The sequence below is a fragment of the Melanotaenia boesemani genome, chromosome 17 (assembly GCF_017639745.1).
Source record: "Melanotaenia boesemani isolate fMelBoe1 chromosome 17, fMelBoe1.pri, whole genome shotgun sequence".
Classification (NCBI taxonomy): domain Eukaryota; kingdom Metazoa; phylum Chordata; class Actinopteri; order Atheriniformes; family Melanotaeniidae; genus Melanotaenia; species Melanotaenia boesemani.
This window is the reverse complement of record NC_055698.1, coordinates 28149293-28175357: the sequence shown is the minus strand read 5'-3', so window position 1 is coordinate 28175357 and position 26065 is coordinate 28149293. Positions and strand designations below refer to the sequence as shown.

The 26065-nt window shown below is 38.3% G+C and overlaps 1 protein-coding gene across 1 annotated transcript in view; it reads left to right on the top strand.

Moving 5' to 3' along the window:
• The first annotated feature begins 421 nt into the window (after nucleotides 1-421).
• grin2da (glutamate receptor, ionotropic, N-methyl D-aspartate 2D, a) overlaps nucleotides 422-26065 on the top strand; it is a 182976-nt gene continuing 157332 nt past the window's right edge. Inside the window, exons 1-3 of the mRNA XM_042012134.1 lie at nucleotides 422-1022; nucleotides 12048-12185; nucleotides 17322-17588. Of these exons, the coding sequence (XP_041868068.1) occupies nucleotides 567-1022; nucleotides 12048-12185; nucleotides 17322-17588 (861 nt within the window). The 5' untranslated portion in view covers nucleotides 422-566. The remainder of the gene's footprint in view (nucleotides 1023-12047; nucleotides 12186-17321; nucleotides 17589-26065) is intronic.

Here is a 26065-nt window from a genome sequence, read left to right as displayed (position 1 = left end):
ATCTTAATTTCCATTTAGAAGACACCTCCAATGATAGAATGTAATCACTCTGACAAATCCTTATCTATTAGCTTTTAATTGTTTCGCTGTTAATCAGAAATGTCAACAGGATTTTGCTTAAATGAATGTGGATGATATTAGAAGACAGGAGAATGTTTGCAGACAGCAGGCTGCCTGTGCAGGAGCAATGAGGATGTGTAGGTGTAGTCTGTGTCATTTATAGACTTTGTTTACTGGATAATAAGTGCCTCATAAAGCCCACATTAATCAGCTGTTCCACTCAGGATGATCCTTGAATATGTACAGTAAACACACACGGCTATTATCTCATTTAGAGAAGATGTATGGCAGCAGAACAATGACCTTTCTTTTGAATCCTACTCTCCTTTTTGTTTCCTGCCCAGGGTCTCTTCTCATCAGGTGAAGCACTGTGAGCCGCTGACCTACCCCCACCACCTTCCCTCCTCCCCAAGAGACATCCCCCACTACCCCAAAATCCCTAAACCCTACCTGACCTCACCTGCTAAACCCCATCAGACAACCTCCACTGGCCCTCCCTTTACCCCATGGTGGCCCCAAGGCCCATCCTCTCACTGCTATTGGCTGTCCTGGCCTGCACGGGGCCCGCACGCCCCTCGCCCCCCCTGCTGCTCCGGCCCCGGGAGAGAGAGAGGGACTCGGGTGGCGTCAACATAGCCGTAGTCCACTCTGGCTCCTCCCTGCTCCCGGAGACGGCGGTGGTGGGAGGTGCGGGTGTCGGCGAGCCGGGTCCTGGGTCCGGTCTGGGAAATGGTCCGGGAGGAGGAGGAAGGGGAGTAACGGACACAGCTTCACTGGAAGGAGTGGCTGCCATGGCCTCTTTATCCTCCTCCTCGTCATACCTGTCACTGGCGGCGCTTGTGGGGGAAACGGTGATGACGCCATCGGGTCAAGCTAACGTCATCTACCTGGCTGTGAATGAGAGCAGTCCTGGAACCTTGCTGCTGCAGCTGTGTGAGCTGCTGGCAACTACACCACTGCAGGTAGACACACACAAACAAATCACGTAACACTTCAATGAGTTCACATTTCTCAGAATTTCCTTGAAAGTCTTGAGTAAATAAGAAATAAAAACACATTCTGAAATTGGCTTCTAGGGATGCTTTGTGACATCTCTAGAAGCAACTGCTTCCAGCTTCAGCCAGTTGCCTCCCATCTATATGAATAATACCAATATCCTTTTAATCATTAGACAAGCTAAGCTGACCTCCACACCCCTCATACCTCTGTAACATAGTGGCCATATCATGGCATGGGTTGGTGATTATCATGATTATTATGCATTCATTTTGCAACACTATGAATGTTTAAACTCAAACAAATACTTCACATAGGTCTTTAAGTTTTCCAACCACAATGGACGCATTTTACTAATAAATCTAGTAGTGTGTCTCTATCTTTTGATGCCAACATAACAAAATGATTTAGCAACAAAGTAAAATTACAGCAAAGTGCCATTCCAACAAAATCCCCTTTGCTCTGTAAACGGTAAATACATAGAACATATTAACTCTGTTTTTCTCTCAAAGAAAACAGATGGAGAAAGCTACAGGACCTCTACGTTGACTTGGAAAGATTTTTTTTTCTATACATTACATCAAAAACATTTTTGATGGGGAGTGGGGGGAGGGGGCCGATAGCACCCTGGTTCCCGGGGTGTGCGGCTGGAACATCGGGGTGTGTGCTGGCCTATGCCGGGTGGCTGTCTGGGGGGTCCTGGTCCTCCTAGGCATGTTGCGGGCCCTCTGCCTTTGGGGGGTGGGGCGGCCGCCTCTGGGCTCCTGGGGCCCTGGGCCCTTCGCTTGGGCTGCCCTGGGTGGGCCGGTCCCTGGCGGGGCCGGCGGCTGCTGATCTTGGCCCACTGGGGCCTGTGCCCCGGGACCGTGGGGGGCTCTTGCTGGGGCTCTCCTCTGCCGCCCTTCGGGTGGGGCTGGAGTCGTCTTTGTGGTGGGGTGGCATGGGTTGGTGCTCCGGGTCTGCTGCTGAGGGCCCGGCCCAGGCCCTGGTCTGCCTCTGGCCTCCGTGGAGGCGAGGTCGCATTTGCATGATCTCACTCACCACTCTTCATCACTGATCACTCCTTGTTTCTCATGCTCTGCATGCTGACACAGTCACTGAGTTGTCTAGTGGGTTTTTAATACTAAGCCATAATTATAAAAAAAAAAAAATTTTTGTATTTTTCCTGTGAGTTAGTATCTGGTCGCTGTTATGTCTTTTTGATTTGATTTGGTTATTATTTAAAAACTCTTAATGACTGGCAGCCCTGTTTTTTTTTTTTTTTTTTTTTTTTTTGTTTTGTTGTTTGTTTGTTTTTTTCTGTGTGTGTGTTTCTGCTTTTGTAAAAGTTGTAGGAAATTTTCTAGTGTGTTCATGTACAGGTGAAATAGTTTGTTGTCTGGTGATGGTGTGGATTGAAGGGTCGTTTTCCTTCTGTCTGTGATCTTTTTGTCTCCTTTCTTCTTTCCCTTTTGCTCTTTTTTGCTATTTTCCATCTTTTTCTATCCCCCCCGGTCAGGTCCAGCAAGATTACATAGATTCCGTGATTCAAAGTAAATAAATAAATAAATTAATCACATTATCAAGAGGAGCCTTACCCATAGGCCTCCCATTGGCAGAGCAAATTTGTTCAGCACGATATAGCAACCAGATTATCATTTTGCTTGCTATGATGCTGGACAGGACAAGTTAAAAAAAAAACAAAAAAAAAAAACATGTTTTTGGAAATTTATTTTGAATTGGAGAATTTAGAAAGAACAAAAAACAGAAAGAAAAAACAAATTAAATTCTAGCTAGCTTTTGACTTCCAGCAGTTCTTTAGCAGCATAGCTTTCATTTAAAACATAACCCAAAAATTAAGGGCCTACTGTTGAACAAATAAACTATCAGTTTATAATTTCTTTTGTTTCTTTGCATCTGTATAACGTAATGTTAAATGATTCCTGCCTAACTCATCACATTGCGATACACACACAAAAGAGTTGTACAAACTTACAAAATTGCAATTGAATGACAACATTTCATTTTAATGGTACGTTAGTTATAAATTAACATAATAACTCTGCAGTTACTGTGCACTTACTTTTACTTTGGGGTATAAAGCTGGGTGATTATACCTTAGAGGCAGAGATATATTCCAGTGCATTTCCTCATTTCATTGCATTTTTTTAAGGCATGCTTTACAGGCTGATGATCCTTCCTTCACTATGACACCTTGGTCTTATTTATTTATTAATTCTTTTGCTATAACGAAAGCCATTCTTAATTGATGATTCAGTGCAAGGAATAACTCTTCCACTGCCATATTTTCCCACTGGAACACACATCGTCTGCAACTCACATGTAACAAAATTTGAGCAAAAAAAGAAAAAAAAAGCAGCAACTGTGTTTTTGTTCTGTGTGAAAATCTGTCTATGTGATTCAGACATGATTCCTTATGGAAAATGACAATAATGAGGGATCTTTACCACAGTTAATTGTGAAATCGAAGTAGTTGTGGCATCCATACTGTAGAATAGACTGGACTCTATCCAATACTCTATTACTTTCTGGATAAATCGTCTTCTCTGTGCAGCTTGACATTGGTCACAAATTTATCCAGAGCATATTTCCTAGAATAGGAAAAAGTATCGGAAATATGCTAGGACAAAATAAAATGTGTATTCCTAGGATAGTCTTGAAATACAATGCAGAGTGAAAGGCGGAATTACAGTACGGAGGGTTCCTATAGCTGAAGCAAAGCAAAGCCATGCCCTTTGACAATTCAGTGGTCAGGTTTTTGAACCATATGCTTGTTGTTGCATCCAATGGATTCTTTTGATGAGCAACACAAGAGGTAGACAAAACTTTAGTGTATTTACATTAAAATACCACAGAGTACATTTAATGGATTTATGACAACTTTGTATAATTTGTTTGTGGGATTATGATGACCTTTACTCTTTGTCTTCTAAGTTAAAATGATAAGTAATGGTAATTGGCGTACACTTGAACAGTCTATTATAGGAGGAATTCATATTGTTGCAGGAAGACATGTGGTCCTATATGAAGAATAAAAAAAGAATTGCAACTATTTGGGAAGATTTTCAATCATTCAGGCCATGGTAATCTTTAACCTTTAAGAAGCAAGCAACGTGATATATTTTACAATTCTTAAGCACTTTTAATAAAAAAAAAAGATTAGACTTCTGACATAGAGAGCATACTCAGCCTTCACTAGTACAGAATCACAGACATTTAAGCTCTATTTGGGTCATTTATTACCTCCCCAACCATTAAGGTTACATGTTTTATTAAAACACCCAGCCATCACGATGAAGTCATATAAATCAAAGTGTGAATAGCTGCCTGAGGACGGATGCCAAGGCTTAATTGTACGAGACAGATAGTTCCTTAGGCCAGATTTATGCTAACTTCTGTTTTCATTAGTCTGAATAGATCTTATGACAAGCAGAATGAAGGATAATGGGAGTTCAATCAAAAAGGGTATAGCAACAGGCTTGCATGCAGTTGTCCAATTACATAAAACAAAAAGGTGTTTTGTGCTTTTGACATATACACTTATTAATCAGCTCAGTTGTAGCACTGGCAAGTGATGCATGGGCCATGTGTAGCCCAAAGATCATGAGAGAGGTATAAGTTTAGTATAAGTGAAGGTTATGACATACATTTTAAGGATCAAATGTAGTCCAAATGTTAGAAGCTAGCTTTGACATGGGTCACTGCAAGTGTTGTACGGGGCAGGCATGGCCCAAAGAAACTGGAGATTTAAGCCATGTCATATGTCAGAGTGTAGGCAGCCATACTCACCCTTACTCAATGCCATCTTTCAGGTTCAGTGGATTTTGCAGATATTTGGGCCAAGCATTGTTTGCTATCTGTGTTAGCTTAAATACAGAAGGGAGCATACAGCAGAGGTCAGCACAAAGAAGTGGCATTAAAAAAACAGCCAAAGAAAAAAAGAAAAAACCCAAAAAACTAACGTACACACTAGTTTTATTTTAACACAGTTTCCATTATACAATAACTATTTCACAGCAGAGCAAAGCTAAAGGGAACAGCAACAAGACAAACACAAACAAGACTGGCCTAGATTTTAAACTGTTCAAAATATTTTTGATTCAGACCTCATGCTTGTATAAAAGTAGTGGGCAGAACTATGATGGGGTCATTAGGCCATCAGCTTTGTTTACTTATTGTCACTGCAGTATAACATTAAGGACTTTACTTCACCACATCACCTATCAGTACCATAAAATACAGCCCTGACATCCCCCCAAGCTACAGTATCTCCCGACTATTTAAACCTTGATTCAGCCGACCCCAGTGACAGATAACTTATGAAATGCAAATGTACCAGCAGGGAGTATGCTTGGGACACCTGAGCATTCAGTCAGAATTGAGGAAGCCTCTTCTACACCCAGAGTTTTTAGTATCAGTAAAAATATTTCTCTTATATCCACATCTAGCAAGTATTAACTTACTGTCAACCTGCTGCTGCAAAGTTTTCTGGCAGAAAAAAAACCAGTGCCAAAATGTCTCTGATTGTGTTTTAGTGTAACTGTCATTTTAATTATTGAAGCTCATTGTGCAGTTTGCATGAGAGGCGCCTTGAGAGATAATTTAAACTTAGTATGATATGTGTGAAACTATCACGCAAACGCAACAGTACTCTCATACAAACAATAGTGTACTCACAAACACATACATACATCTAAAAAGTTTCATGCATTCATATCGAGGCGACAGAATTATTCTAACACCCTACTTATAAGGCTCATCCAAACAATCAAATGGACGATTACAACTTATTCAGAATGCAGCAGCAAGAATTCTGACTGGAGACACGGAAATTTAAACATATCACCCGTGTACTGAAATCCCCTCATTGGCCACCTGTTCAACATAGAATCACATGAAAAATCCTCTTACTGGTTCGTAAAGCACTAAATGGCTCAGCCCCTCCATACATCTCTGGCTTGCTCACTGGGTATGACCCCCTCAGGTTCTGCAGGTCAGCAGACGCAGGTCTTCTAGTTGTTCCTAGAATCAGAGCCAAGGCCGTGGAAGGTGCCTTCAGTTCCTGTGGTCCTGTTCTCTAAAACAAGATGCCTGCTGACTTGAGGTCAACTAGTAGAATATCTACATTTTAAACCAAACTTAAAACTTTACTATTCTCACAGGCTCTCACTTAACACTGTTGTGTCTACGTTTGTTGTTATGCACCAGCTATATTAGTTTTTATGTACATTGTTCTATTCACATGTGTGTGTGCCAGTGTGCTTATGTGTGTGTGTAAATGTACATCAAAGAATATGTGCGTATGTGTTGTGCATTTATATTTCTTGTTCTTTTTATGTAAAGTATATTGTATTTACATGTAATAACATTTGCTATTTAAATAAAGTTGCCATTGCATATGTATTTTTTAATGTATAATTATACTTGTATTTGCAATCATACTGACATACACAGATTTCTACTGTATAGACTTTTACACAAACCACAATATCCTGTTACATCCTTAAACATTTTCTTAGAGTTAATATTACATTTTCATACATAACGTACTGTTCTCTCTAGCAGAGCCAGCTATGCATTATACACATTATATGACTATGAATGCAAGTATGGTGGTATATGTTTATAGACAATATAATGTGAAACAAATATTTAAAGTATGTATGACACAATTTGAGAGAAAACTGAGAAATATCTAGTATATATATATATATATATATATATATATATATATGCATTCAAATAATGATGTAAAAGTTACTAAATGACATTGTATGTAAAAAAAATGGTACAACTATTCTCACTTATTCTCCATGTGAAAGAGTTTGATTGAAACAAAGTATAGTTTGGATATTTTCAATCTGCATTGGATATCTTTGAAGAAAGAAGAGCTCGGATTTCAGACCTACCCCACCCTCCCTGTTAAAATGGGAAAATGATGGACAGGTAGCACTTCAATGAGGCTGTTATTATTTAAAATAACATCTTGAATTTATTTAAAAAGTTGGCAGCCATCCATGGGAACATCTTAAAACGAGGAAATTGAGCAGGAAATTCGATGGATAATCAGGTTAAGCGCGTCCGGGATTATCAGCAGCATTTCCGCAGGAGCTAACCTCAATGTCAACCAAGTGATGCGACAGCGATATCAAACTCAACAGTATTTTAGTGGATGGGCTTCAAAATCTAGCAAAAGGTGAGCCAATTGATTTTAATTCAATTTAATATTTTTTAGTGGCATCACTGTCTATTAACATGGATTGCTTTCTATTCACCAAAATGACCAACACCTTGGTAAAACAGTTGACATTTTGATATTACTTTCTACTACAATATTGTTAGAAGGAGCTGAATTGTGGGTGCCATTTTTAACAGTATAATTTCTTTTTATTTCTGATGTTTTTAGGGGTCAAAATGTGTATATTTGATTGACTTGATACAGACTATTGACCCTACTGTCGTTGCTTGCTGTATTCTATGTGAACATTTCAATAAAGGGAATATTCAAAGACTTTACAATAGAGAAGTTAAAACCAAATGTTTTTATGCCCCTCTGACTCTGTAGACTGGTTTAAACATGGGGAAACTTGAAAGAGTAGATATTTATCTTTAATGCTATTCAATCACATAGGACACCCTATTCTGATTTTTGCATAAGTGAGTCCTTCCCATCCTTTCATGTGTATATCTATATATTATTACCAGCCCTATTCAAATGTATGCGTCTTGTGTTTTTGGTTGTCTTATTTTCATACATTTTGGGGGACACATGGTGTTCTTCTGGATGCTGTCAGATTAAGAAGAATGCTTTGTGATTTTGAAGGTAAATATTGCCCCTGTATATGAAACTTGATGTTTTATGATGTGGTCTGTAATCATTTCATGCTGATTTTTGTAGCTGTCTTTTGGAAGCTTTTTTTCATGTAGTGCTTTAGTCTTTTATGGTACACTTACTGAAAGTTGTCATTTTAATCTGATATTTCCTTTGTTCTTTGTCTTTGTGATAGAACAACTGGGACCATCAAAGCCCCAGCCTTTTCAACAGTTGCAAGCATCATCCATCCTGTCAGCTCCTCCCTTCAAGCATCAATTGGTTTCCTGCATGATTGACTAGTCCCTGACACCATGGCAAACATCACTAGGTTTCATTTCAGGGAGAGTGTTGACTTTGCATTAGGTGACACATATGGTTCTGGTAGAGAATTAGTTAGAAAATTAAGCTTTATTGTCATTGCACAAGAATACAATAAAATTTCATTTGGCAGCATCTCACATAGCAGTTACAGTGGCTCAAGCATAAATAAATAAATAAAAAAATAGGGGAGAGAAATGTAGAAAACTTAACGAGTACAGCTCTGAGCAGGGTGGACCTGGCTTGCGTTGCGCCCTGGGCAAATGACCTGCCTCAACGCCGTCTACTGTGTGTTGAATTTTTAATTGTTGAACTTGCAATAAACTCATTAAGTGGAACAATTTTTTTTTCAGTGTCTGATTGTAAAGATATGTCTTCACTGAATTCCAAGGTGTCATTTCCTGTAAAAAAGTCATTAATTGTAACTAAAGTAGCACTATTGAGAAATCCCCACTGACACAGTTGAAGGGTTGTTTGTCCTCCTTCTAGATAATCCATGGTGGTTCCACTGAATTCAGAATTCCACATGTCCCTTTGTCCTCTTTGCAAATAGATGTAGTGTAAGGAAAAAGATAATTCAGCAGCAGAATCCATATGCATTTATTTTTCATGAAGGTGAATAGGTTACTGAAGTAGAAAGAGACAACTATTTAGCTCTTCTCACAGGTGTTCAATTCTTTGTGGATTCTGTGTCACAGCCATGGTCACAATGATGCCTTAGAAGTATTAGCACTGGTATGGAAAGTTCTGTTGCAGTGGCTGTTTATAGGGCAATGCAAGTATACAACTGTACGGCTAAAGTAATCAGCACATCATAAAAAACCATTCTCCACCTCGCTGATTTATGGTACATTGATGTGCATGTACGGAAAAGAGCAACATAGTTTATTTTTTTTTTTTTTTTTTTACTGTTATTAGCTTTGTTGCCGAAGGTCTGTAGGTTTCAGTTAAAGGCCTTTCCCCTACAACTCAGTAAGGATGATGACTAATGACTGACAGATAAACTAAGCTGGTTGCAGATTAATCTGGATTATGCATGTTCATATAACTGTTCACTGAAAACACTGGTGCAGTTATTTTGTGGATTTTTTTTATGCTTGACAAATAAGTAGTCAAATCAAGTGTCTTTTTACTTTTTTTTTTTTTAATTTCCAGCGTCCCTGATGAGATTATGCTCTAGAATACAAAATAAAACAAATAATCAGGATTTTGAACCAACATAGAACTTGAAAGTAATTTTCTTACCTTTTAAGGAGCTCCATCCATGCTTTGTTGTACAGTTATAGGTCATGGGAATAATATCTGTGTCTGTGTTTTTTGGTTTTACATTAAGTGTACCTTTTTAATAGAAAAGCTTTATACAGATTAGATGGTGTTTTGGCATCTGAGACAGCACAATAAAAATTACATAAAGGGAACACAACATGAAAAACAGGCTAAATTCTCTTGCTGGCACGGCTGTTGCAAAGTAGTTTCAATGATGTATAAGTTTTAAAAAAAAATTGTGCATCATTTCTGTATTCATAAATATCCACTATGTGGTAGTGGCAGTACAAACCAATTTCATTCAAGTATTGCAATTAGCACAACTTTATTATAGTATTTTATGGTGTTTGTACTTTACTGAGTATTTTGTTTATGCTACTTTAGACTTGACATAAGGATTTTGCTTTATGTGTCTTTTGAATGAAACATATTTCCATGCAACTTTTCTGCCATAAGAATGTACAGTATTATTCTAGTATCAGTACGCTGAAAGAAACAATCATTTTGAAATACTAGAAAATACCCACCCTAGTATATTTTGAGTTTGAACATCGATTACAAATTGCATTGCAGCATTAAAAGGCCTGTCCAGTTGGACGGAGTCGTTGTCAGCAATGTCTTCTGTACCAGTGCTGTATTATGAAACGTTGTAGGTCTTCTAGCACATACTGCTTCACTTGTATTTGAGGTAGGTTTGAGGATCTTTAACAATGTCACTCAATGCATCATCAGAAATTTCTGTATAGGTCAGAGACCCAGTTTGAAGTTGCTGTCTGTGTCTGCACAACATCGTCCTGCTATGGTTAGCAGCTAGCAGCTAACCCTGTTTAGCTTCATGTTCATCACTGTCAGTCTCTTTTACCATAACCTGAACTTGTCATTGCTTTAATGAAAATAATGCCTTTCTCATTACCATTTACTTCTACAATAACAGTAAATAAATAAATACATAAGAATGAATGAATGAATGAATGAATGAATGAATGAATGAATGAATGACCTTGAAAAGTAAGAAAAATGAGTAAAATATAGTTATCTGCTGCTGTCCCTCCTGAAAAGGTGAGGTACTCAGCATGGGTGGAGTATTCATGTTCATTAATTAGGATTTAATAATTTAAACTGTCTTCCCGTTTGATTCCTTTTCATGCTTTTTCAAACACAGTACACATAAATCACAATTTTTAAAACTGAGATTGTCAAACTCTTTAACACATTACTATTTTTTTTTCAGATACACTCCTTCCTTTCCACGCACACTTATCTTGTACTGCAGACATCATTATACAATCTCATCATCATCCCACTATACATGCTGAGTTGGTATCGCTCACCTCCACTATCACTGATGGAACTTTTTTTCATATAGAACATTATTAGAAAGACTACTATATACAAAACTATAGTATGCATGAGAGCATAATATTATTTGCGATGCATGGATGTCATTCATTGATCAGACAGCACTATTTGTGTGACAGTATTATGTGTGGAACTATTTTTTGAATGATCTCTGAAAGGATTTCTCATTAGTTTGTGTATTTACATTTATATAGTACAACTCCTGAGAACAGATTTGATTTTGTAGCTTCAGAGCAGCTTACAATCATTTAAAGGTTACAAACTGTACAAAATACTTTGAATGCATTTGCTTGTCAGTCAAAAATATGCATGCGGACTGTTTATGTGCAGTCCCAGTACTCTCTACTAGTTTTTATGCAGTGCAAGTGTCATGTCATATATCTTCGATCAAGTATTATATTGACTTATAAGTAACATCTGATTTCCAGGGCCTGTCTGTAACCTATTTGCATATCAAATGCTTCCCTGTCAGAATTGAGCTGTCGGCTGCACTTAACTTCAATTTGCTCCCCTGAATCGTTACAAGAAAACAACTGTTAGGTCATCAAGCCAGTCTCAAGTCTCCATTACTCCATCTCACATAACATTAATAACAGATGCTGGAACTTCATGTATTTATTCTGAGTTTATTATTATGCTGACATGTCAAAAATAAAATGGTCATAGCAAAACTGACTTGTTTTGCAGCGGCAGTCCAGCTTCTATGCAGCGCCATAATTATTAGTCCTGTAGCTGAGGTGACCCTTAAGCTAAGAACTTATCTATATTTCCATGTTGTGAGGTGGCTTAAGCTGAATAGATACAAAGTACGCTGTCATCCTGACAGGTTATCAGTCCACTACAGAGTCTTAACTCTGATCGTATCGCTGTAAATGTTGATCGCTGAGCGGTGCAGTGCACTTTCATCTTACTTCCAAGAGTTGTTTCAGTAGTTCATAGATTTTTCTCAAACTTTTATGAGATTCATTTGCTCCATTTTTTCTGCTAGAAGACAAAACTACAGTCTTTACAATGATATGAGCTAATTAGTGACAGAAACATGTTAATTTCTTATTTTTTAAATGCTTCCTGTAAATTTTAGCCCTTTATTTGTTCATTTTTTTAAATATATAAATATAAAAGTATCTGCAGCCTTGATTAATTAAAGTAACTTTTAACTGTGTCTTGATGAGGTTGATGTAATGTCTTTTTGTATGTTGTGGTGCATATCACTGTGCAACCTTTGTTTATGCAGGGTTTGGTGTTTGAGGAAGAGAGACCGCCACCGCCGAACCGTGCCCCTCTGGCACCGATGCTTGAGTTTGTTTCTGCTCAAACGGGGGTTCCCGTGGTCGCCGTCGGGGGAGGAGCCAGCCTGGGACGAGAGCCACAGGTAAAAATGGATTGCTTATCATTGCATCATCAGCCTCGTTTGTTTCATCTGAACAGAAGTAAGAGCTGTCTTTGGTGAAGAGATAAAACAGTGACTGTAAGAGACACTATGGGAGATAAGATTAGAAATTATGTTAACCTATTTTAAAAATTATAGGTATGAAAATCCATGAATGAAGTTCTGATGCATTATTTCATTAAGGAAAACAATTATTTTCATGTTTAATGCATTTAGATTTGCAATCAGGTCAATCAGTATACTTCCTGTGGAAATTTAATCTCTTTTCCACCAAATAATCTTCACTGCTAGTTTGGAGTCAGTGTTAACCCACTGAACCTTTGGTCTTGGCCAGGAAAACTGGTGCTGCACCAACTCCTAGCTGGACCAAAGTCAAGAAAAAACTACCTGATGGCTGGGGTGGGATATGGTGACCAATCAGACTACAAAAAAAAAAAAAAAAAAAAAAAAAAGTCTTAATCCAGCGCTAAACATCAGTCTAACCACATGACTTCATTGGTCTTCTCATCTTCTTGGCTTTACATTTTTTAAAACTTTCAGACAAGGTTTGTAAATGCTGCTGGATGCATTACACAGGGTAGCATTCACAATGGGTAATTCATTTAAATTCATTTACAGGTTTTGCAACTACATTTATGTATGTTGTGAGGGGTTTTAACATCACCGGCATTTAAAGATCTAGCTTAAACTGCTATTTATAAATCCGGTTTGCACTGACATTCCTAAATACTGCTCATAATTTACTGTTAAATGATGCACCAACAAGTACCAACTACTGTTTCCAGCAGTATTACCATAAGCACATGGTGGGATTATTAAGACTGCAGTCTGCAGAGAGAAAGACGGGCATCTTTATGTAAATGAGACAATAATGAAAACAAGGAAAGACAAATACAAGATTTGTTTCACCACATAAGGCTCTTGGAACATAGCTCTTCACATAAATGCACATTTCCATTTCAGAGTTGACAGATTCCTTGGGGCTGATGTAGCACACCATCAGCAACAAGCTGCATGTTATACATCCACTCAGAGAAAAAGAAGCTGAGTAAACAATCTGTAATATCTCTCGGATTGTACTTGTTCAGAAAACATGCTGTTCTGACTTAATCAGAGAGCTGCAACTAAAACGAGAAAAATTGATTTTATTCATTAGTTTTTTTTTAAATCAAGCTCTTTTTAAATTTGTCAGATTCAGATCTGCTGAACCGTGGAAATGAGTTGTAAAAACTCATGACTTAGTTCACTGTTTCTCACATTATCACTGTGAGTCAGGGGTCGATCTACGGTGGGGGCAACTGCACCCCCCTACTTTGTAGCCTTGCCCCCCCATTTCTTGGTGCAGTGTTGCTACTTCGGTGCTTAGAGGGGTTAAGCTCTCTTTCTCTCTTAAGTGAATCTTTTTTCACTTAAGCCTAAATGTTGTTTTTGTTTTGTTAGATATGATAAAGATAGAGTAACTAGTTCTAGAGTATTTTTGTGAATCTTCTTTTGACTATATTTACATTAAGGGGATTTTCACATAGTACACAACATCAGATGCCACCCTGTCTAGACCTCTTGCCAGTCCTTTGCCACCCCATGTAAAATCTTTTAGATCTGCCACTGGTGAGAATTATAATGTCCATTTTATTTGAGAACATACACCTGAGAACTATTTGTCCACAATCCACAGAAAAAATATCAGTGACAATGTGTAAACACATTGATTAGGGTGGTGTCCTTCACTGCAATGAAGGTTGTTTGATATAGACTAATTAATGCATGCACACCATCTAACTTGTTAATCTGTGCAGGACAAAGGGTAATGTTGTGCTCAGAGACATCACTGATAAGCAGCCCATGCTAACAAGGCAGGGGTTTGATATTCCCTAAGTGGTCCAGCTTTTTCAAAGTGGATTATCTTTGACAGTTTGATGTTATTATTATCATTATAATCTTTTTTTTTATTTTATGAATCTAATTTTGGATTCACTAACCGTGAATGCAACACCATCAACCTTTAGTGAACTGACAGAATCTTAAAATAATCATCATTAAAGCAGCTTTTTTTTCTTAAAAAATGGAGGGGGGTTGTTTGAAGTCATACAAAGGCAGAACTACTTTTGCACCTGTCACAGACTAATTAAAGCCCTCTTTATTTTTCCCAACTCTGCGTGCTTGTGCCTCTTTAAGTACTGATGCTTTACTTTTTTACAAAGCGCTGTGTGTTTTACCTTTTAACATTGTTATTCATAGACTCACTCACAATTCAAAGTTCACACTTAATCTTCTAGTTCGATAGTCAAAGAGGAGGAGCTGGCCTGAAGTCAAACATTATATGGATGTCAAGAATTTTCTATCTTTATCTGTATTTTTCTTCTATTTTTTTTTCTACTAAAGCCCAGGACAGGCGTTGAGGTATAATATTTTGTAAAGTTAAGATTCTCTGCTGTTGGTTGTGGACATTCATGAGCATAGTCTTCCAAACTATAACTCTCAAGCAGTACACGACTCGAGTCCAATCGATCACCAAGAGCTTTTTGAGGTCTTCTTTCTTGAAGAAAGCCATCAGATGACTCATTTTTAATCAATCATCAAAATAATTTTCAAAAGAAAATATTGAGTGGAGCCCAGAAGCTTCAGATGGACATGTTCAGAACTAATGGAAAAATCAGCAAGTACTAATTCCAGCAGTGTGCTGCCATACCGACAAGTACAAGTTTAATTTGAGTTTATCAGTGATGTGGGCTGCAAGTGTCCAGCATTAGTGACATCAGTCCCATGCACAATTAGGTGTAAGTTCTGGAACATTCTCCTGCATCTTTCAAAGAGAAAAAAGTTGTCACCAAATAAATAAATAAATAAAAGTGTCACACACTAATATTTCATTGGACCACCTTTAGCTTTGATCATGGCATCATTCAGTGCGTCATTGTTTCAAAAAGCTTCTGCAATGTCACACAATTTATTTCCATCCAGTGTTCAATTAATTTTTCTTCAAGATTTTTTTTGATGATTGACCATTGCACAGAGCCTTTTCCAGCACATCCCAAAGATTCTATATGGGGTTCAGGTCTGGACTCTGTGGTGACCCATCCATGTGTGAAAATGAAAATGTTCCCTGAACCACTCTTTCAAAATTTGAGCCTGATGAATTCTCACATTGTCCTCTTGGAATATGACCGTACAATCAGGGAAGAAGAATTACATTGATGGAATAATCTGCTCATTCATTATATTCAGGTAGTCAGCTGACCTCATTCTTTGGACACATGATGTTTCTGAACTTAGAAATAACCAACTGCAGCAATCCCAGATCATAACACAGGCTTGTACAGTAGGCACTAGGCATGATGGCTGCATCACTTCACTTCATGTGGACTTATACAGCACTTTTCCAGTCAGCTTGACCACTCAGAGCGCTTTACACTGCATGTCACATTCACCCATTCCCCAATGGACACATTGGGAGGCAATGAAAGGTTCAGTGTCATGCCCAGGATACTTAAGCATGTAGTCAGGGAAGCCTAGAATGAATTCAGCAACCTTTAGTTGGAAGATGACTGCTCTTCCTCCTGAGCTACAACCTTCCTTTTGAAAGCAATCAACTAAAAGATAGAAAACCAAAATTAGGAAGAATAACTGAGCCGCGCAAAAACAAAATGCTGGAAGATAAAAGAGGAAGTTTAAACAACTAAGATACATGAAATCCTAACAAGAGATGCATTTTATTAATTGATAGACGAAGAGCAGATGAGTACCTCAGGTTAGTTGACCTTAGAAAAGCAGTTAGATAGGCTGGTATTATTTAACATTGTAAATGGATTGTTTTTGTTGGGTGCTTTTCTAGTCATATGTTGGCAACAAGGAATCTATTTGCCAGCCTTACGATTGGTTGATGACTGGTCTTCCACCTAAACTACAGCAGCAATACATTACCACTTAATGTAAGAATTTGGGTTTTAGCTTATATGGACCATCTTTCAATGTGATTTTGTTAGATATAACAGCCTTCAGAGCCTTGACTAGCTTTACATGTGAGAAATTCTTAGTGGATTAATCAGTATCAATTACCTTTGGGATGGGAAGTCACGTACGATTCTGATGTGCATAGAATCAATCAACCTTATGTCAATAGTTCTTCTACAGCTGCGTCTCGGGATATGACGTCAAACAGCCTATTCTTCTAGTGAGTGCCCAAGAGCACTAATGGAGTATTTTACTGTAGCTTCAGCTTCCAAAAGAACATGGAAATTTGATTTATGTTTCTCGCTACAGCTCCACAGCTCACTCAAAGCACGTTCCCAGTACACCCTGCTCTCAGCCAGGGTAAAAAGAGAGCAGACAGGTTTACAGTGGAAATCAGGATCCTGACTTGATATTTGACCTACTTGAGGGCAGCAGAACCTGAAGTGAGCCCTTTTGACATTGGAGGGTGGAATGATATTCCCTAAAGTATCCCCTTTGATCATCCATGTATACACACAGATGCAAAGGTTTGATGATTAATTTAAAGATTTGCCCTGTGCTTCTTTCCTTAATGTCAAGAATGACATTTTTTTAACATTGATTAAAGCTTTACGTGTCATAAAGAAAATGAATAAAACATGTTTAAAAAAGAATATCAAAAGACGTATTTAACTATTTATTTCAACCCTCAGCCTGTATTGATTCTGCCATCCAACACAATGGCAGAAAAGCCAATAAAATGAATCCCTCTTGCAGTCTGTGTGGGGTCATTTTCTTAAATTAAATGTGATGGGAGCAGCAGAGAGGAAGCACATGTTTCATTGACACCGAAGGTCTTTATTCCACAGCCAAGGACTTTTCATTTTTTGACAGAAACCTGCATCATTCCTCTGAGTGTCCATCTCTTAGAAAACCTGAAGTTAGTCAGACACAAGGTAAAGAACAGAGCCAACGTGAATGAGAACAGAAATAAATTGTACTGAATGAAAAAGCTCACTCTGTACACCCAACTCTGACACAGTATACGTCTAGTGATGCAGTATCCTTAAATGCCATTTACAAAGGATGGCAGCATTCAGTGCCAACTAAGGATATTCTTTTCAGTATGTTTTAGACCCACTAACATATGCTTACATTAACTTATGACTGTGCGCTCTTTGCCTTAAGGAGAGTGGATCGATCTACCTCCAGTTCACCTGCTCCACCATCCTCCAGCTTGAGGTCATCTTTGAAGTGCTTGAAGAATATGACTGGACTGCCTTCTCTGTTGTAACCACCCGCCATCACGGCTATGAAGACTTCCTGGCTATGGTCGAGGGTATGACAGACGGCTCCTTCATTGGCTGGGAAAAAAAGAGTGTGGTGGTCCTTAATGTGACAGATGACCCTGGTGGGGCGCGGACAAAGCGAATGCTCAAAGACAACGAAGCCCAGGTAAGTTGATGGATGCACGAATGGTGATAAACAATTTTCAGGTTCCTCCATTTGGGCACCACAGAACACGACAAAATGTTTGCAGCATTTGCATGAGACAGCACCTCGTGTGTTGACAAACAGCCTGGGTATCTTTGAGATGCAGGAGGCTTTGACAAAAAAAGTTATATTTGATGTTCTTGCAATCAGAATGTAATTATTCTTCACGCCTCCTTTTCATCTTTGTGCTGCCATAGAAACACCTGTAACTTAATTCCACTTGGTCTGAAAACTTTTTACCAAGTTAATCAACTATTTCCAGTGCTTTCAGTGGTTCTACTTTACAGTTATAAGATACAGAAGAAGTTGTTCATTGGGGCATTTTAACTTAATATAGTTCTGTGTCCACAAGGTGGGCGCCACTCGTTTTTTCTTCCTCCTTTTTAACCTTCATCTTTGTTCACAAGCATTAAAATAACTCTCATTCATGCTGTACTAATTCTATTCATATTCATTCCTTGCTCATGTCTTTTTGACTTGTTACAGTATATGACCTTTTGCAAAAATGAAGTCTGTGAGAGGGGAGGAGAGAACGAACAAGAGGGAGACTGGACCACAGAATAAAGGGCCAGAACATGATGTAATTTAATGAAAGAGATATGAAATGTTAAACAGTGGGGGGTGAATGGATTTTAGGTGCCAACATATACACATTTTTATGTATTCATTTATTTTCTTTTCATCTTTTTTTTTTTTTTTTTTTTTTTTAAGAAGATGAGATATTTGAAGAAAAAAATTAAGTGAATTTAAAAGATCTGGATAAATGAAATCCAATCTAGGGCCAAGAGGCATTTTTATTATCTTTGACAGAAAATACCTTAAAAGTGAATGTTTTTTTATCATCTTGACTTTCATGTTTAGCTGTTAAATAAACAAAGTGTCATTGACTGAAAGCAGCAGCTGACAGGAATATGTGCAACTCCCCAAACAAATGCTGTGGTTGCATATATAATGGTAAATGCCCCCCATACACACTCAAAGCATTCATTTCCACACCAACAACAGGGAACACAACATGGGTTGCGATGCATAGGTCAAGGATTTGGATAGTCTCCAAGGATGTGCTTTTTCTCCTTCCACTAAAAATGTTGCCCTCTGGGTATGATGTCCAGTTCTCTGTGTCAGCATCATCCATTTATATTTGGTACTTTCAGCCACAGTATATAATATAACCTTGAAAATATCTATTTCTTTCCACAGTATTTACTTTAATGCATTTGCAGCCTTAGTTTGGGGATGTGTGTGTCTAATTTTTATTCTTTTGCACTGTGTCTTGTCTTGATTCGTGGTAAAATTGTCCTTATTTCTGAATAATATAAAGAGGTGCATTAGATCAATGTTTGATTCCCAGGATGTCAAATTTAGATGTTTTGTTAAATCTGCTAGCTTCTGAGGTTCTGAGCGTGAGATGTCTGTTGCCATGTGTCAGTATTAGATGTGAATCGCTGATCACTATTCATTCCTGTTATTCACTAACCTGCATGCTGAGGCAGTTACTGTGTCATCCAGTGGGTTTAATCACCAAAACTACAGTTATGTTCATGTTTTTCTTCGTGTTGCTGATATTTTTGTTGTTGTGATTAACTACTTTTTTTCTACAGCATGACTGTCTTCTTATAGGTGCTTCAGTGATGGTCAGTTTTATTTTCTTAAGGATGTTGCAGGTGTTTATTTATTTATTTATTGTTTTGTGTTGTTTTTCAGTTTCCTTACAGGTGTAGCAGCTGGCTGTCTGTTTTATTTTCTGCTAAGATTGAACAGCTGATGCTGTTACCTGGTGTATCCTTGTCTCTCTTTTTTTTAAAGCTTCTTCTCTTTACTACTCTCTTTTTCTCTTTCATTTTCTTTTTTTCATTGTGCCCCAAGCAAGTGTGAAAACAATTTTACTCACAATAAAGCTGGTTGCCCACAAAAAAAAAAAAAAAAAAAGTTAAACAGCATGTAAATTCTTAGCCTAAGGCCTTTGGTTGTAGACCATGACAGATGTCATGACAGATTTCTGTTTATACAAACACACACACACACACACACACACACATATATATATATATGTGTGTGTGTGTGTGTGTAGAGAGAGAGATAGAGAGAGAGAAAGATAATTTAAAGTTTAAGAAAATATCAGGAGTAGTGTGACCAAATCTTAAGTCACTGAGCTTTACATTTGATTTTACATCCTACGAAACCAGTTTGAGGTCATCATCCAATTTATGCATTTCATGCAATTCAGACACTTGGAAAATACACTAATTTCCCAAAAGAGTCATACATACCTATTTTGTTTTACAACTTTTAGTTTTCATTATTGCATGCATTCACTGGCGTGCACAGATCGAGCCTTGGTGGTGCTGAAGCACTTGTCCATGCTGTCAGGGCTGAAAAAGTGCCCTTTTTTTAGAATAATTTTTTTATATACTGTATGTGGCCCACCTTGTATATGCGATCACACACTCTTTATACACATGTGCATGAATGCGTATGCCCGTTTCGTTCCCATCATTTCTTTAGCAATGTGATCACGCAAAGCAGGCGCCAACGAGGCATATTGTAAGCATGTTCATTGCAGCAGCTGGACCATCCACAAAGTTACATCCCACCCCTCCACCTGCCACTACTCAGGTAATGCTGAACTATTCTGAGAGCACCTTTTGCTCCTAAATTAAGCCTTATACCAAACTATTCGTCCCTGTTGTAAAGTAGCCTGTCTCATTACAGCCTAAAGTGCCGAGTGTGAATTAGCTGACTGCCCTCTTAACGAGCTTGGCACTAGCCATAATCAGTGGTACCTTGCCAAATGTTAGGTTAAGTGGTCACTACAAACGAGGGTAGGATTGGCTTTTTTTTCCGTTAAGTTTTCATGACGTATTCATAAACCACATCACACAGCGTTCTCTAGTTGTCCAGCTCTTTTGTCACAGATTGTAATAATTTTCTTTATTCCAAGCAGCATTATTCTAAGCAGTCAATAACACTGTTGTCCTCACTTTTATCAACTGCAGCATGCCTAGAAAAGAGAGATTAAGAAAACAGAAGTTAAAGGAGCTACACCAGGCAGCTCAGGGAAGCAGCTCTCTGCTGGCCTGGATGATACCGTTCACGTCTGGCAACAGGAAACCGATTATACTAGAAATCATCATTTAAAATATGAAATGCAGTAATGAAGACGCTAAAACAGGGATGCAGAAAACATTTTATTTAAAATTTTTATTAAAACATTTCTCTCTTGCCGCCTCCTCTTCTCCACAGCAGCGTCCTAGCCCCCAGGTGGTTAATGCCTCAGTGCCACTGTTGGCTCGGTAGTTTGATGCCACAGTGACCTACGGTGAACACACAATGGCAGTTTATATAAAAGCAAACATTATATATATATATATATATATATATGTGTGTACTTAATGGATACTTTGCAGACGCTTATCTAAAGTGATGTACAATCAGCTATGGCTTAGTCAGCGGTACTATCGAAACCGGCCGGTTCTCTAAACCAGCGGTGTTTCCCTAAACAGTTTTCAGATCAAGAACCATTTCGTTTACGCCAGAGACCCTGCTGTGCTTAATCTGGAGGTTCAACAATCATGAATAAACATACGGAACCTATAGCATTAATCATTTTTAGCACTTATATCCCATCTACATCCGCGAAATCGGCTATAAAACTGTTAACATTTACGTTGCTAACTCTATTGCAGCCTCCAACAAATGATCAGATCCATAACTGTCATCAGGGATAGAAGAGATAAGAAGCATGCTGCAGTTTATATTAGAATTATGATCAAATAACTTCATACTTACATCTGTACAAAATAGCCTCATCGGTACCGCTGAGTCGGTGGCTGCCATTATTCAGCTCTGAAAAACTGGTTGAAAGTCCCTCCCTTTCCGCTATGTCAGCAAGATGGCGTCCGTTTAGTGCGTGTAGTGTCCATCGTTTCGCACTAGATTTTTGGGCGAGTTTAGGGCAGCATCCGGGTACTTTCAGTGCACTGAGTTTTTACTGAAATTTCTATAAGCGCAATAAGCTCTTAAATGTAGTGTTCGAAGTATAGAAGTGCACGGATTGGGACACACCCTATGACATTTGCAAACTGGTGTTAGTCTTAGTGGAGTAATGCATTGACTCTTGTCACTAAGCAGTCTTACTCAAAGATGCATCACTCTATTCTCTCTGCTGTCCTACACTAAACCATCTACCAGCATGGAAGATGAAGAAGATAGGGAGAGCAGTGTCACCAGGTTCATGCACAGTAACATATTTCAATAAATTTGCAAATACATAAAAGCCTGTAATGTTTTTAAAATTTCTTTCAACTTTGCATTATTCTCTAATGAGGCTTTATTCAGGACTACTGTCTCATAATGTATTTATGGGGGCTTTGTGCAGGTTAAATATTGAATGGCACAGGTACATTATAAAAGCCCTGCACTCTGGAAGTATTAAATCCCCTCCTTGTATACACACTTGTACTCTCTTGATGCTTGAATCATTGATTTAATTCAGTTCATCTGTACTACAGGGCCAGACTGGGGCAAAAAGTCAGGCCGGGAGTCTCATCACACATATGCTCCCATGCAAGTGCACAAAAGTGCACATACACACAGGCTCAGTAGTCACCAAAGCTCAATATTCTAAATAGACCGACATTCACAAACAACTATAAGCCACAAGTCCTGTGCTTTTCTCTCTACTACTCCTATCAAAAGATTCAATACAACAGTCACAGCAGGGCTCCTTTATGTTAATCTAAACAGCATAATTAAGTAATTTTGGCAGCAAATAATTTAGTTTACCATATATCACAAGTGATGTTCACTCTAACAGTAAAAAAAAAAGTCAACTCAACTTAGACAGATAAGAAATGGTCCAACCTTAAGAGAAGTTCCTAAACTTTTGTGGAGGTCTGTTTGGTTTAGCGGACCCACCAAACATGTCATGCAGTAAAATAAGCCAACAAGCATAAAACACTGCAATCACTTAATTTACAACCAGAAAAGCACACTGACAAACTCATCAAGTCAAAACGTTTCCTCATCTGCTTTTAATCTGGACTAATAAAATGTTCCTCATTGGCCCAGTTTACAGCTGTTTGAGATGGACCAGGACAGATGTGGACAGATGTGGACAGATGTGGACAGTAAACTATATGTATAGACTAGTTTAGCTGAGCAGCCTGAGTATTGAAATATCCACCTGCCACTTTAACACAGCACATAAAATGAACTAAATTTTTATCTATGATACTAGGAAATCCCATATAAGTCCCCCTGTATTTCCAAGGTTGGAATAACCAGCAGCTTTATGTTTGGGCTGATAAGAGATATAACAATGCAGCAACAAACCACAGAAACATTAAAAATAGAATGAAGTTTGGACAACAAGTAGTAACGAGATAATTATTACAGCAAGCGTGTGCCAGGGTCGTTATTACAGCTGCATAAAAAGGAGAAGGGCTACAGAGAATCTCAACTAGTGCTCGCTATATGTTCAGATAAATGTATTGCAGCTTGTAACACATTAGCTGTCTCTCCTCTATCACTCATTTATTAAACAATGAACTCATGTGATGTCGCTGCTGCTGTTTCTTCTTTTTATTCCGAGTCCATTTCGCCACCATGTTTCTCTGCATCTCAGCTGTTCCGCCTCTCCATGCTTTGTTGTTGTAATGCACTGTCACCTTTTTTTTTTTCTTCTTCTTCTTTTGACATTAGGCCAGTCAGGCCACTTTTGGGGCCAGGCCACTGGGAATTGTACCCCGTGGGTCAGTCTGGGCCTGGTGATGGGGCAATAAATCAGTGGTTATAAATGTGTCTCACTGAATCTTTACATTAGTGGTTTCTTTTTCCATCATGTCTCTCCTCATCTGTCTTATGCTTCTTTTCCCTCTCTGCCTCTCTCATTGAACATTTTTTAACCAGAGTGCATGAAGGTATGGATAATATATTTATCTGCACCTGAAAATAAAATTAGTTTCCATTGCCCCCATAAAATTTGTCTGCCCCCCTAAAGAAAAAAGATCAATGAAAAACCTGCCACAGCTAATGCAAAATTATTAATCTTACGTGTCTTTTATCCATAATCTCCGAAGCACTGGGGAAGCTGTAGTGCTGCATGGGCCATTTAGTTTACTTCAAAGCCTGCCTTTGCTCATTAGCATACTGCAGGCATCAGCTGATGATTTGTGTCATGGTGTTGTGACTGGTGAGCAAGGCAGCAGGCGCGCTGTTTTTTTCCTCTGGATGCCTTGATCACTTAAGTTTATTGCTACAGAAGCACACATGCATGACAAACCAAACTGTGTAGCCACAGAGGTTGCTTGTGTAATGGTACTTATTAAAAACTTTTTTGTTCAGACTTTGGTATTAAATTTTTAAATAGTAATTGACACCTTCTGAAGTTTTAGTGATTAAGATTCAACCTGAAGTCCAGTCTTTTCATGTAGGCCCATCTGAGTGTGCACTGAAAAATTAATCAAATGAGTAATAATTGGTCAATGAATAGTTAACAGGACGTTGTGACACATTGCTGTTATTCACAAGTTAGTTAAAGTAACTTCAATACTAACAGAATAACAAGATAGAGTTCTTTAAATTTAAACTAACAAAATGATGAAGAAAAAACAGAATTTTAAGCCCATTAAAATATGAGAATCCAATGCAGTCCTGCACCATGAACTCATTTCACAACTTCCTGGACCAATACACATTAGATCAAAGGCATGTAGCACCATTTCATCCTCTGAGTTACTTTGAAGTAATTTGGATTGATGTGCAGTGCTAAAATCCCTGGTCGTGGATACCATGCTAGCTATAAACTTGAAGATTTAGTCAGCATGAATAGTCCAACAGTCATGGGGGGAAAAAAAATATACTCTCATTCATTTTTAGCTTTTTAAATATGATCATGATAAAACAAATAATCCTTATTAAGCTTAATTAGGTAAACTCAAACTTGGATGAATAATATGACCTATCACACTGTCTTCTCATTTCTTCAACAGAAATGAAGCCAACATGCAGAAGAAGCATGTAAAAAACAACTAAATCCAGCACATGATTCTATAGCTAAACCAGTAGTCAAGCTACTGAGATGTGAAGATGTTTAGCAATAATACACAAACATAGCATATCAGCACTTTAGAACTGTTGGGCACAGTGGTGGAGGGATGATGATTTGGGCTTGTTTTGTGGCCACAGGACCTGGAATAAATAACTGTAGAGGAATTTATTCTACAGTCATCTGTCTTACAGCTCAACCTTGACTGGCGTTTTTATGGAGCAGAACAATTGGTGAGCTGTGCAGTTATTTATCTCCAGGTTTGATGTTTAAATACACTGCCAATAAAAGGTCATGCAGTCTAATATTTTCTTGGACTGCTTTTAGCTTTCATTATGACTAACATATGCTGTGGCATCACTTCAATGAGCTTCTGCAACATCACAACATTTATCACCATCCAGACTTGCATTAATTTTTCACCAAGAGTGATGTAGTAATGATGAGGGAGACAGAGCACTTATCATATCTATACCCACATCCAGCACATCCCAAAGATTCTCATTAAGGTTTAGTTCTAGACTCTGTGGTGGCAAATCCATGATATGGAAATCTGCAAGCAATCAGGGAATATACTGGTCATTCAGAATGTTCAGGTAGTCAGCTGACCTCATTCAACAATTCAACTAACCAAGTTCAGCAACCCCAGATCATAGACTGCCCCCATAGGCTTGTACAGTAGACACTAGGTACAATCACTTCATCTGCCTCTCTTCTTACCCTGATGCCCAGACTCATCAGACCACATGACCTTCTGTGATTGCTCCAGAGTCCAATTTTATGCTCCCTAGTAAGTTGAAGCCTTTTCTCCATCTGCCTCTCTCTTACTCTGATGCTCCCATCACTCTGGAACTGGGTAAATCTAGACTCATCAGATCACATGACCTTTCATTACTACAGAGTCCAAAATTTATGCTCCATAGCAAACTGAAGCCTTCACATTTGGCATGTGCTGTTATCTTCACTATTAAACACGCCCATTGTTTTTTTTTTTTTTTTTCTAATTAATTTTCTATGGATCTATTTCACTAGAATGTTAAAGTGATTGAGTGATTACCATCATTCCATATATTTTCGACCACATTTCTCCCTCAAAGATAAATTTTCCCCACTATCCCTCCAGTTTTTAACAATGGGTTGGATGGTTCCTAATCCAGTTTGAACAGTTTCAGTATCTCCTTAGATGTTTTACTTGCTTGATGCATGCCAAGAAATTTTTCACAAGCACAGGATGTGTCTTCCAGTATGGTTGTTTAAGAAATCTACTTAGTGCACCAGTTGGGGTTAAATAGCTTGTTGCCAGCTGAAAAATAACAATCTATGAAGTAAATATCCAGTGGGAGGCTCCCACCTATTTCCTCATTGAAATCCGGACAGTAACTTTTTTGTT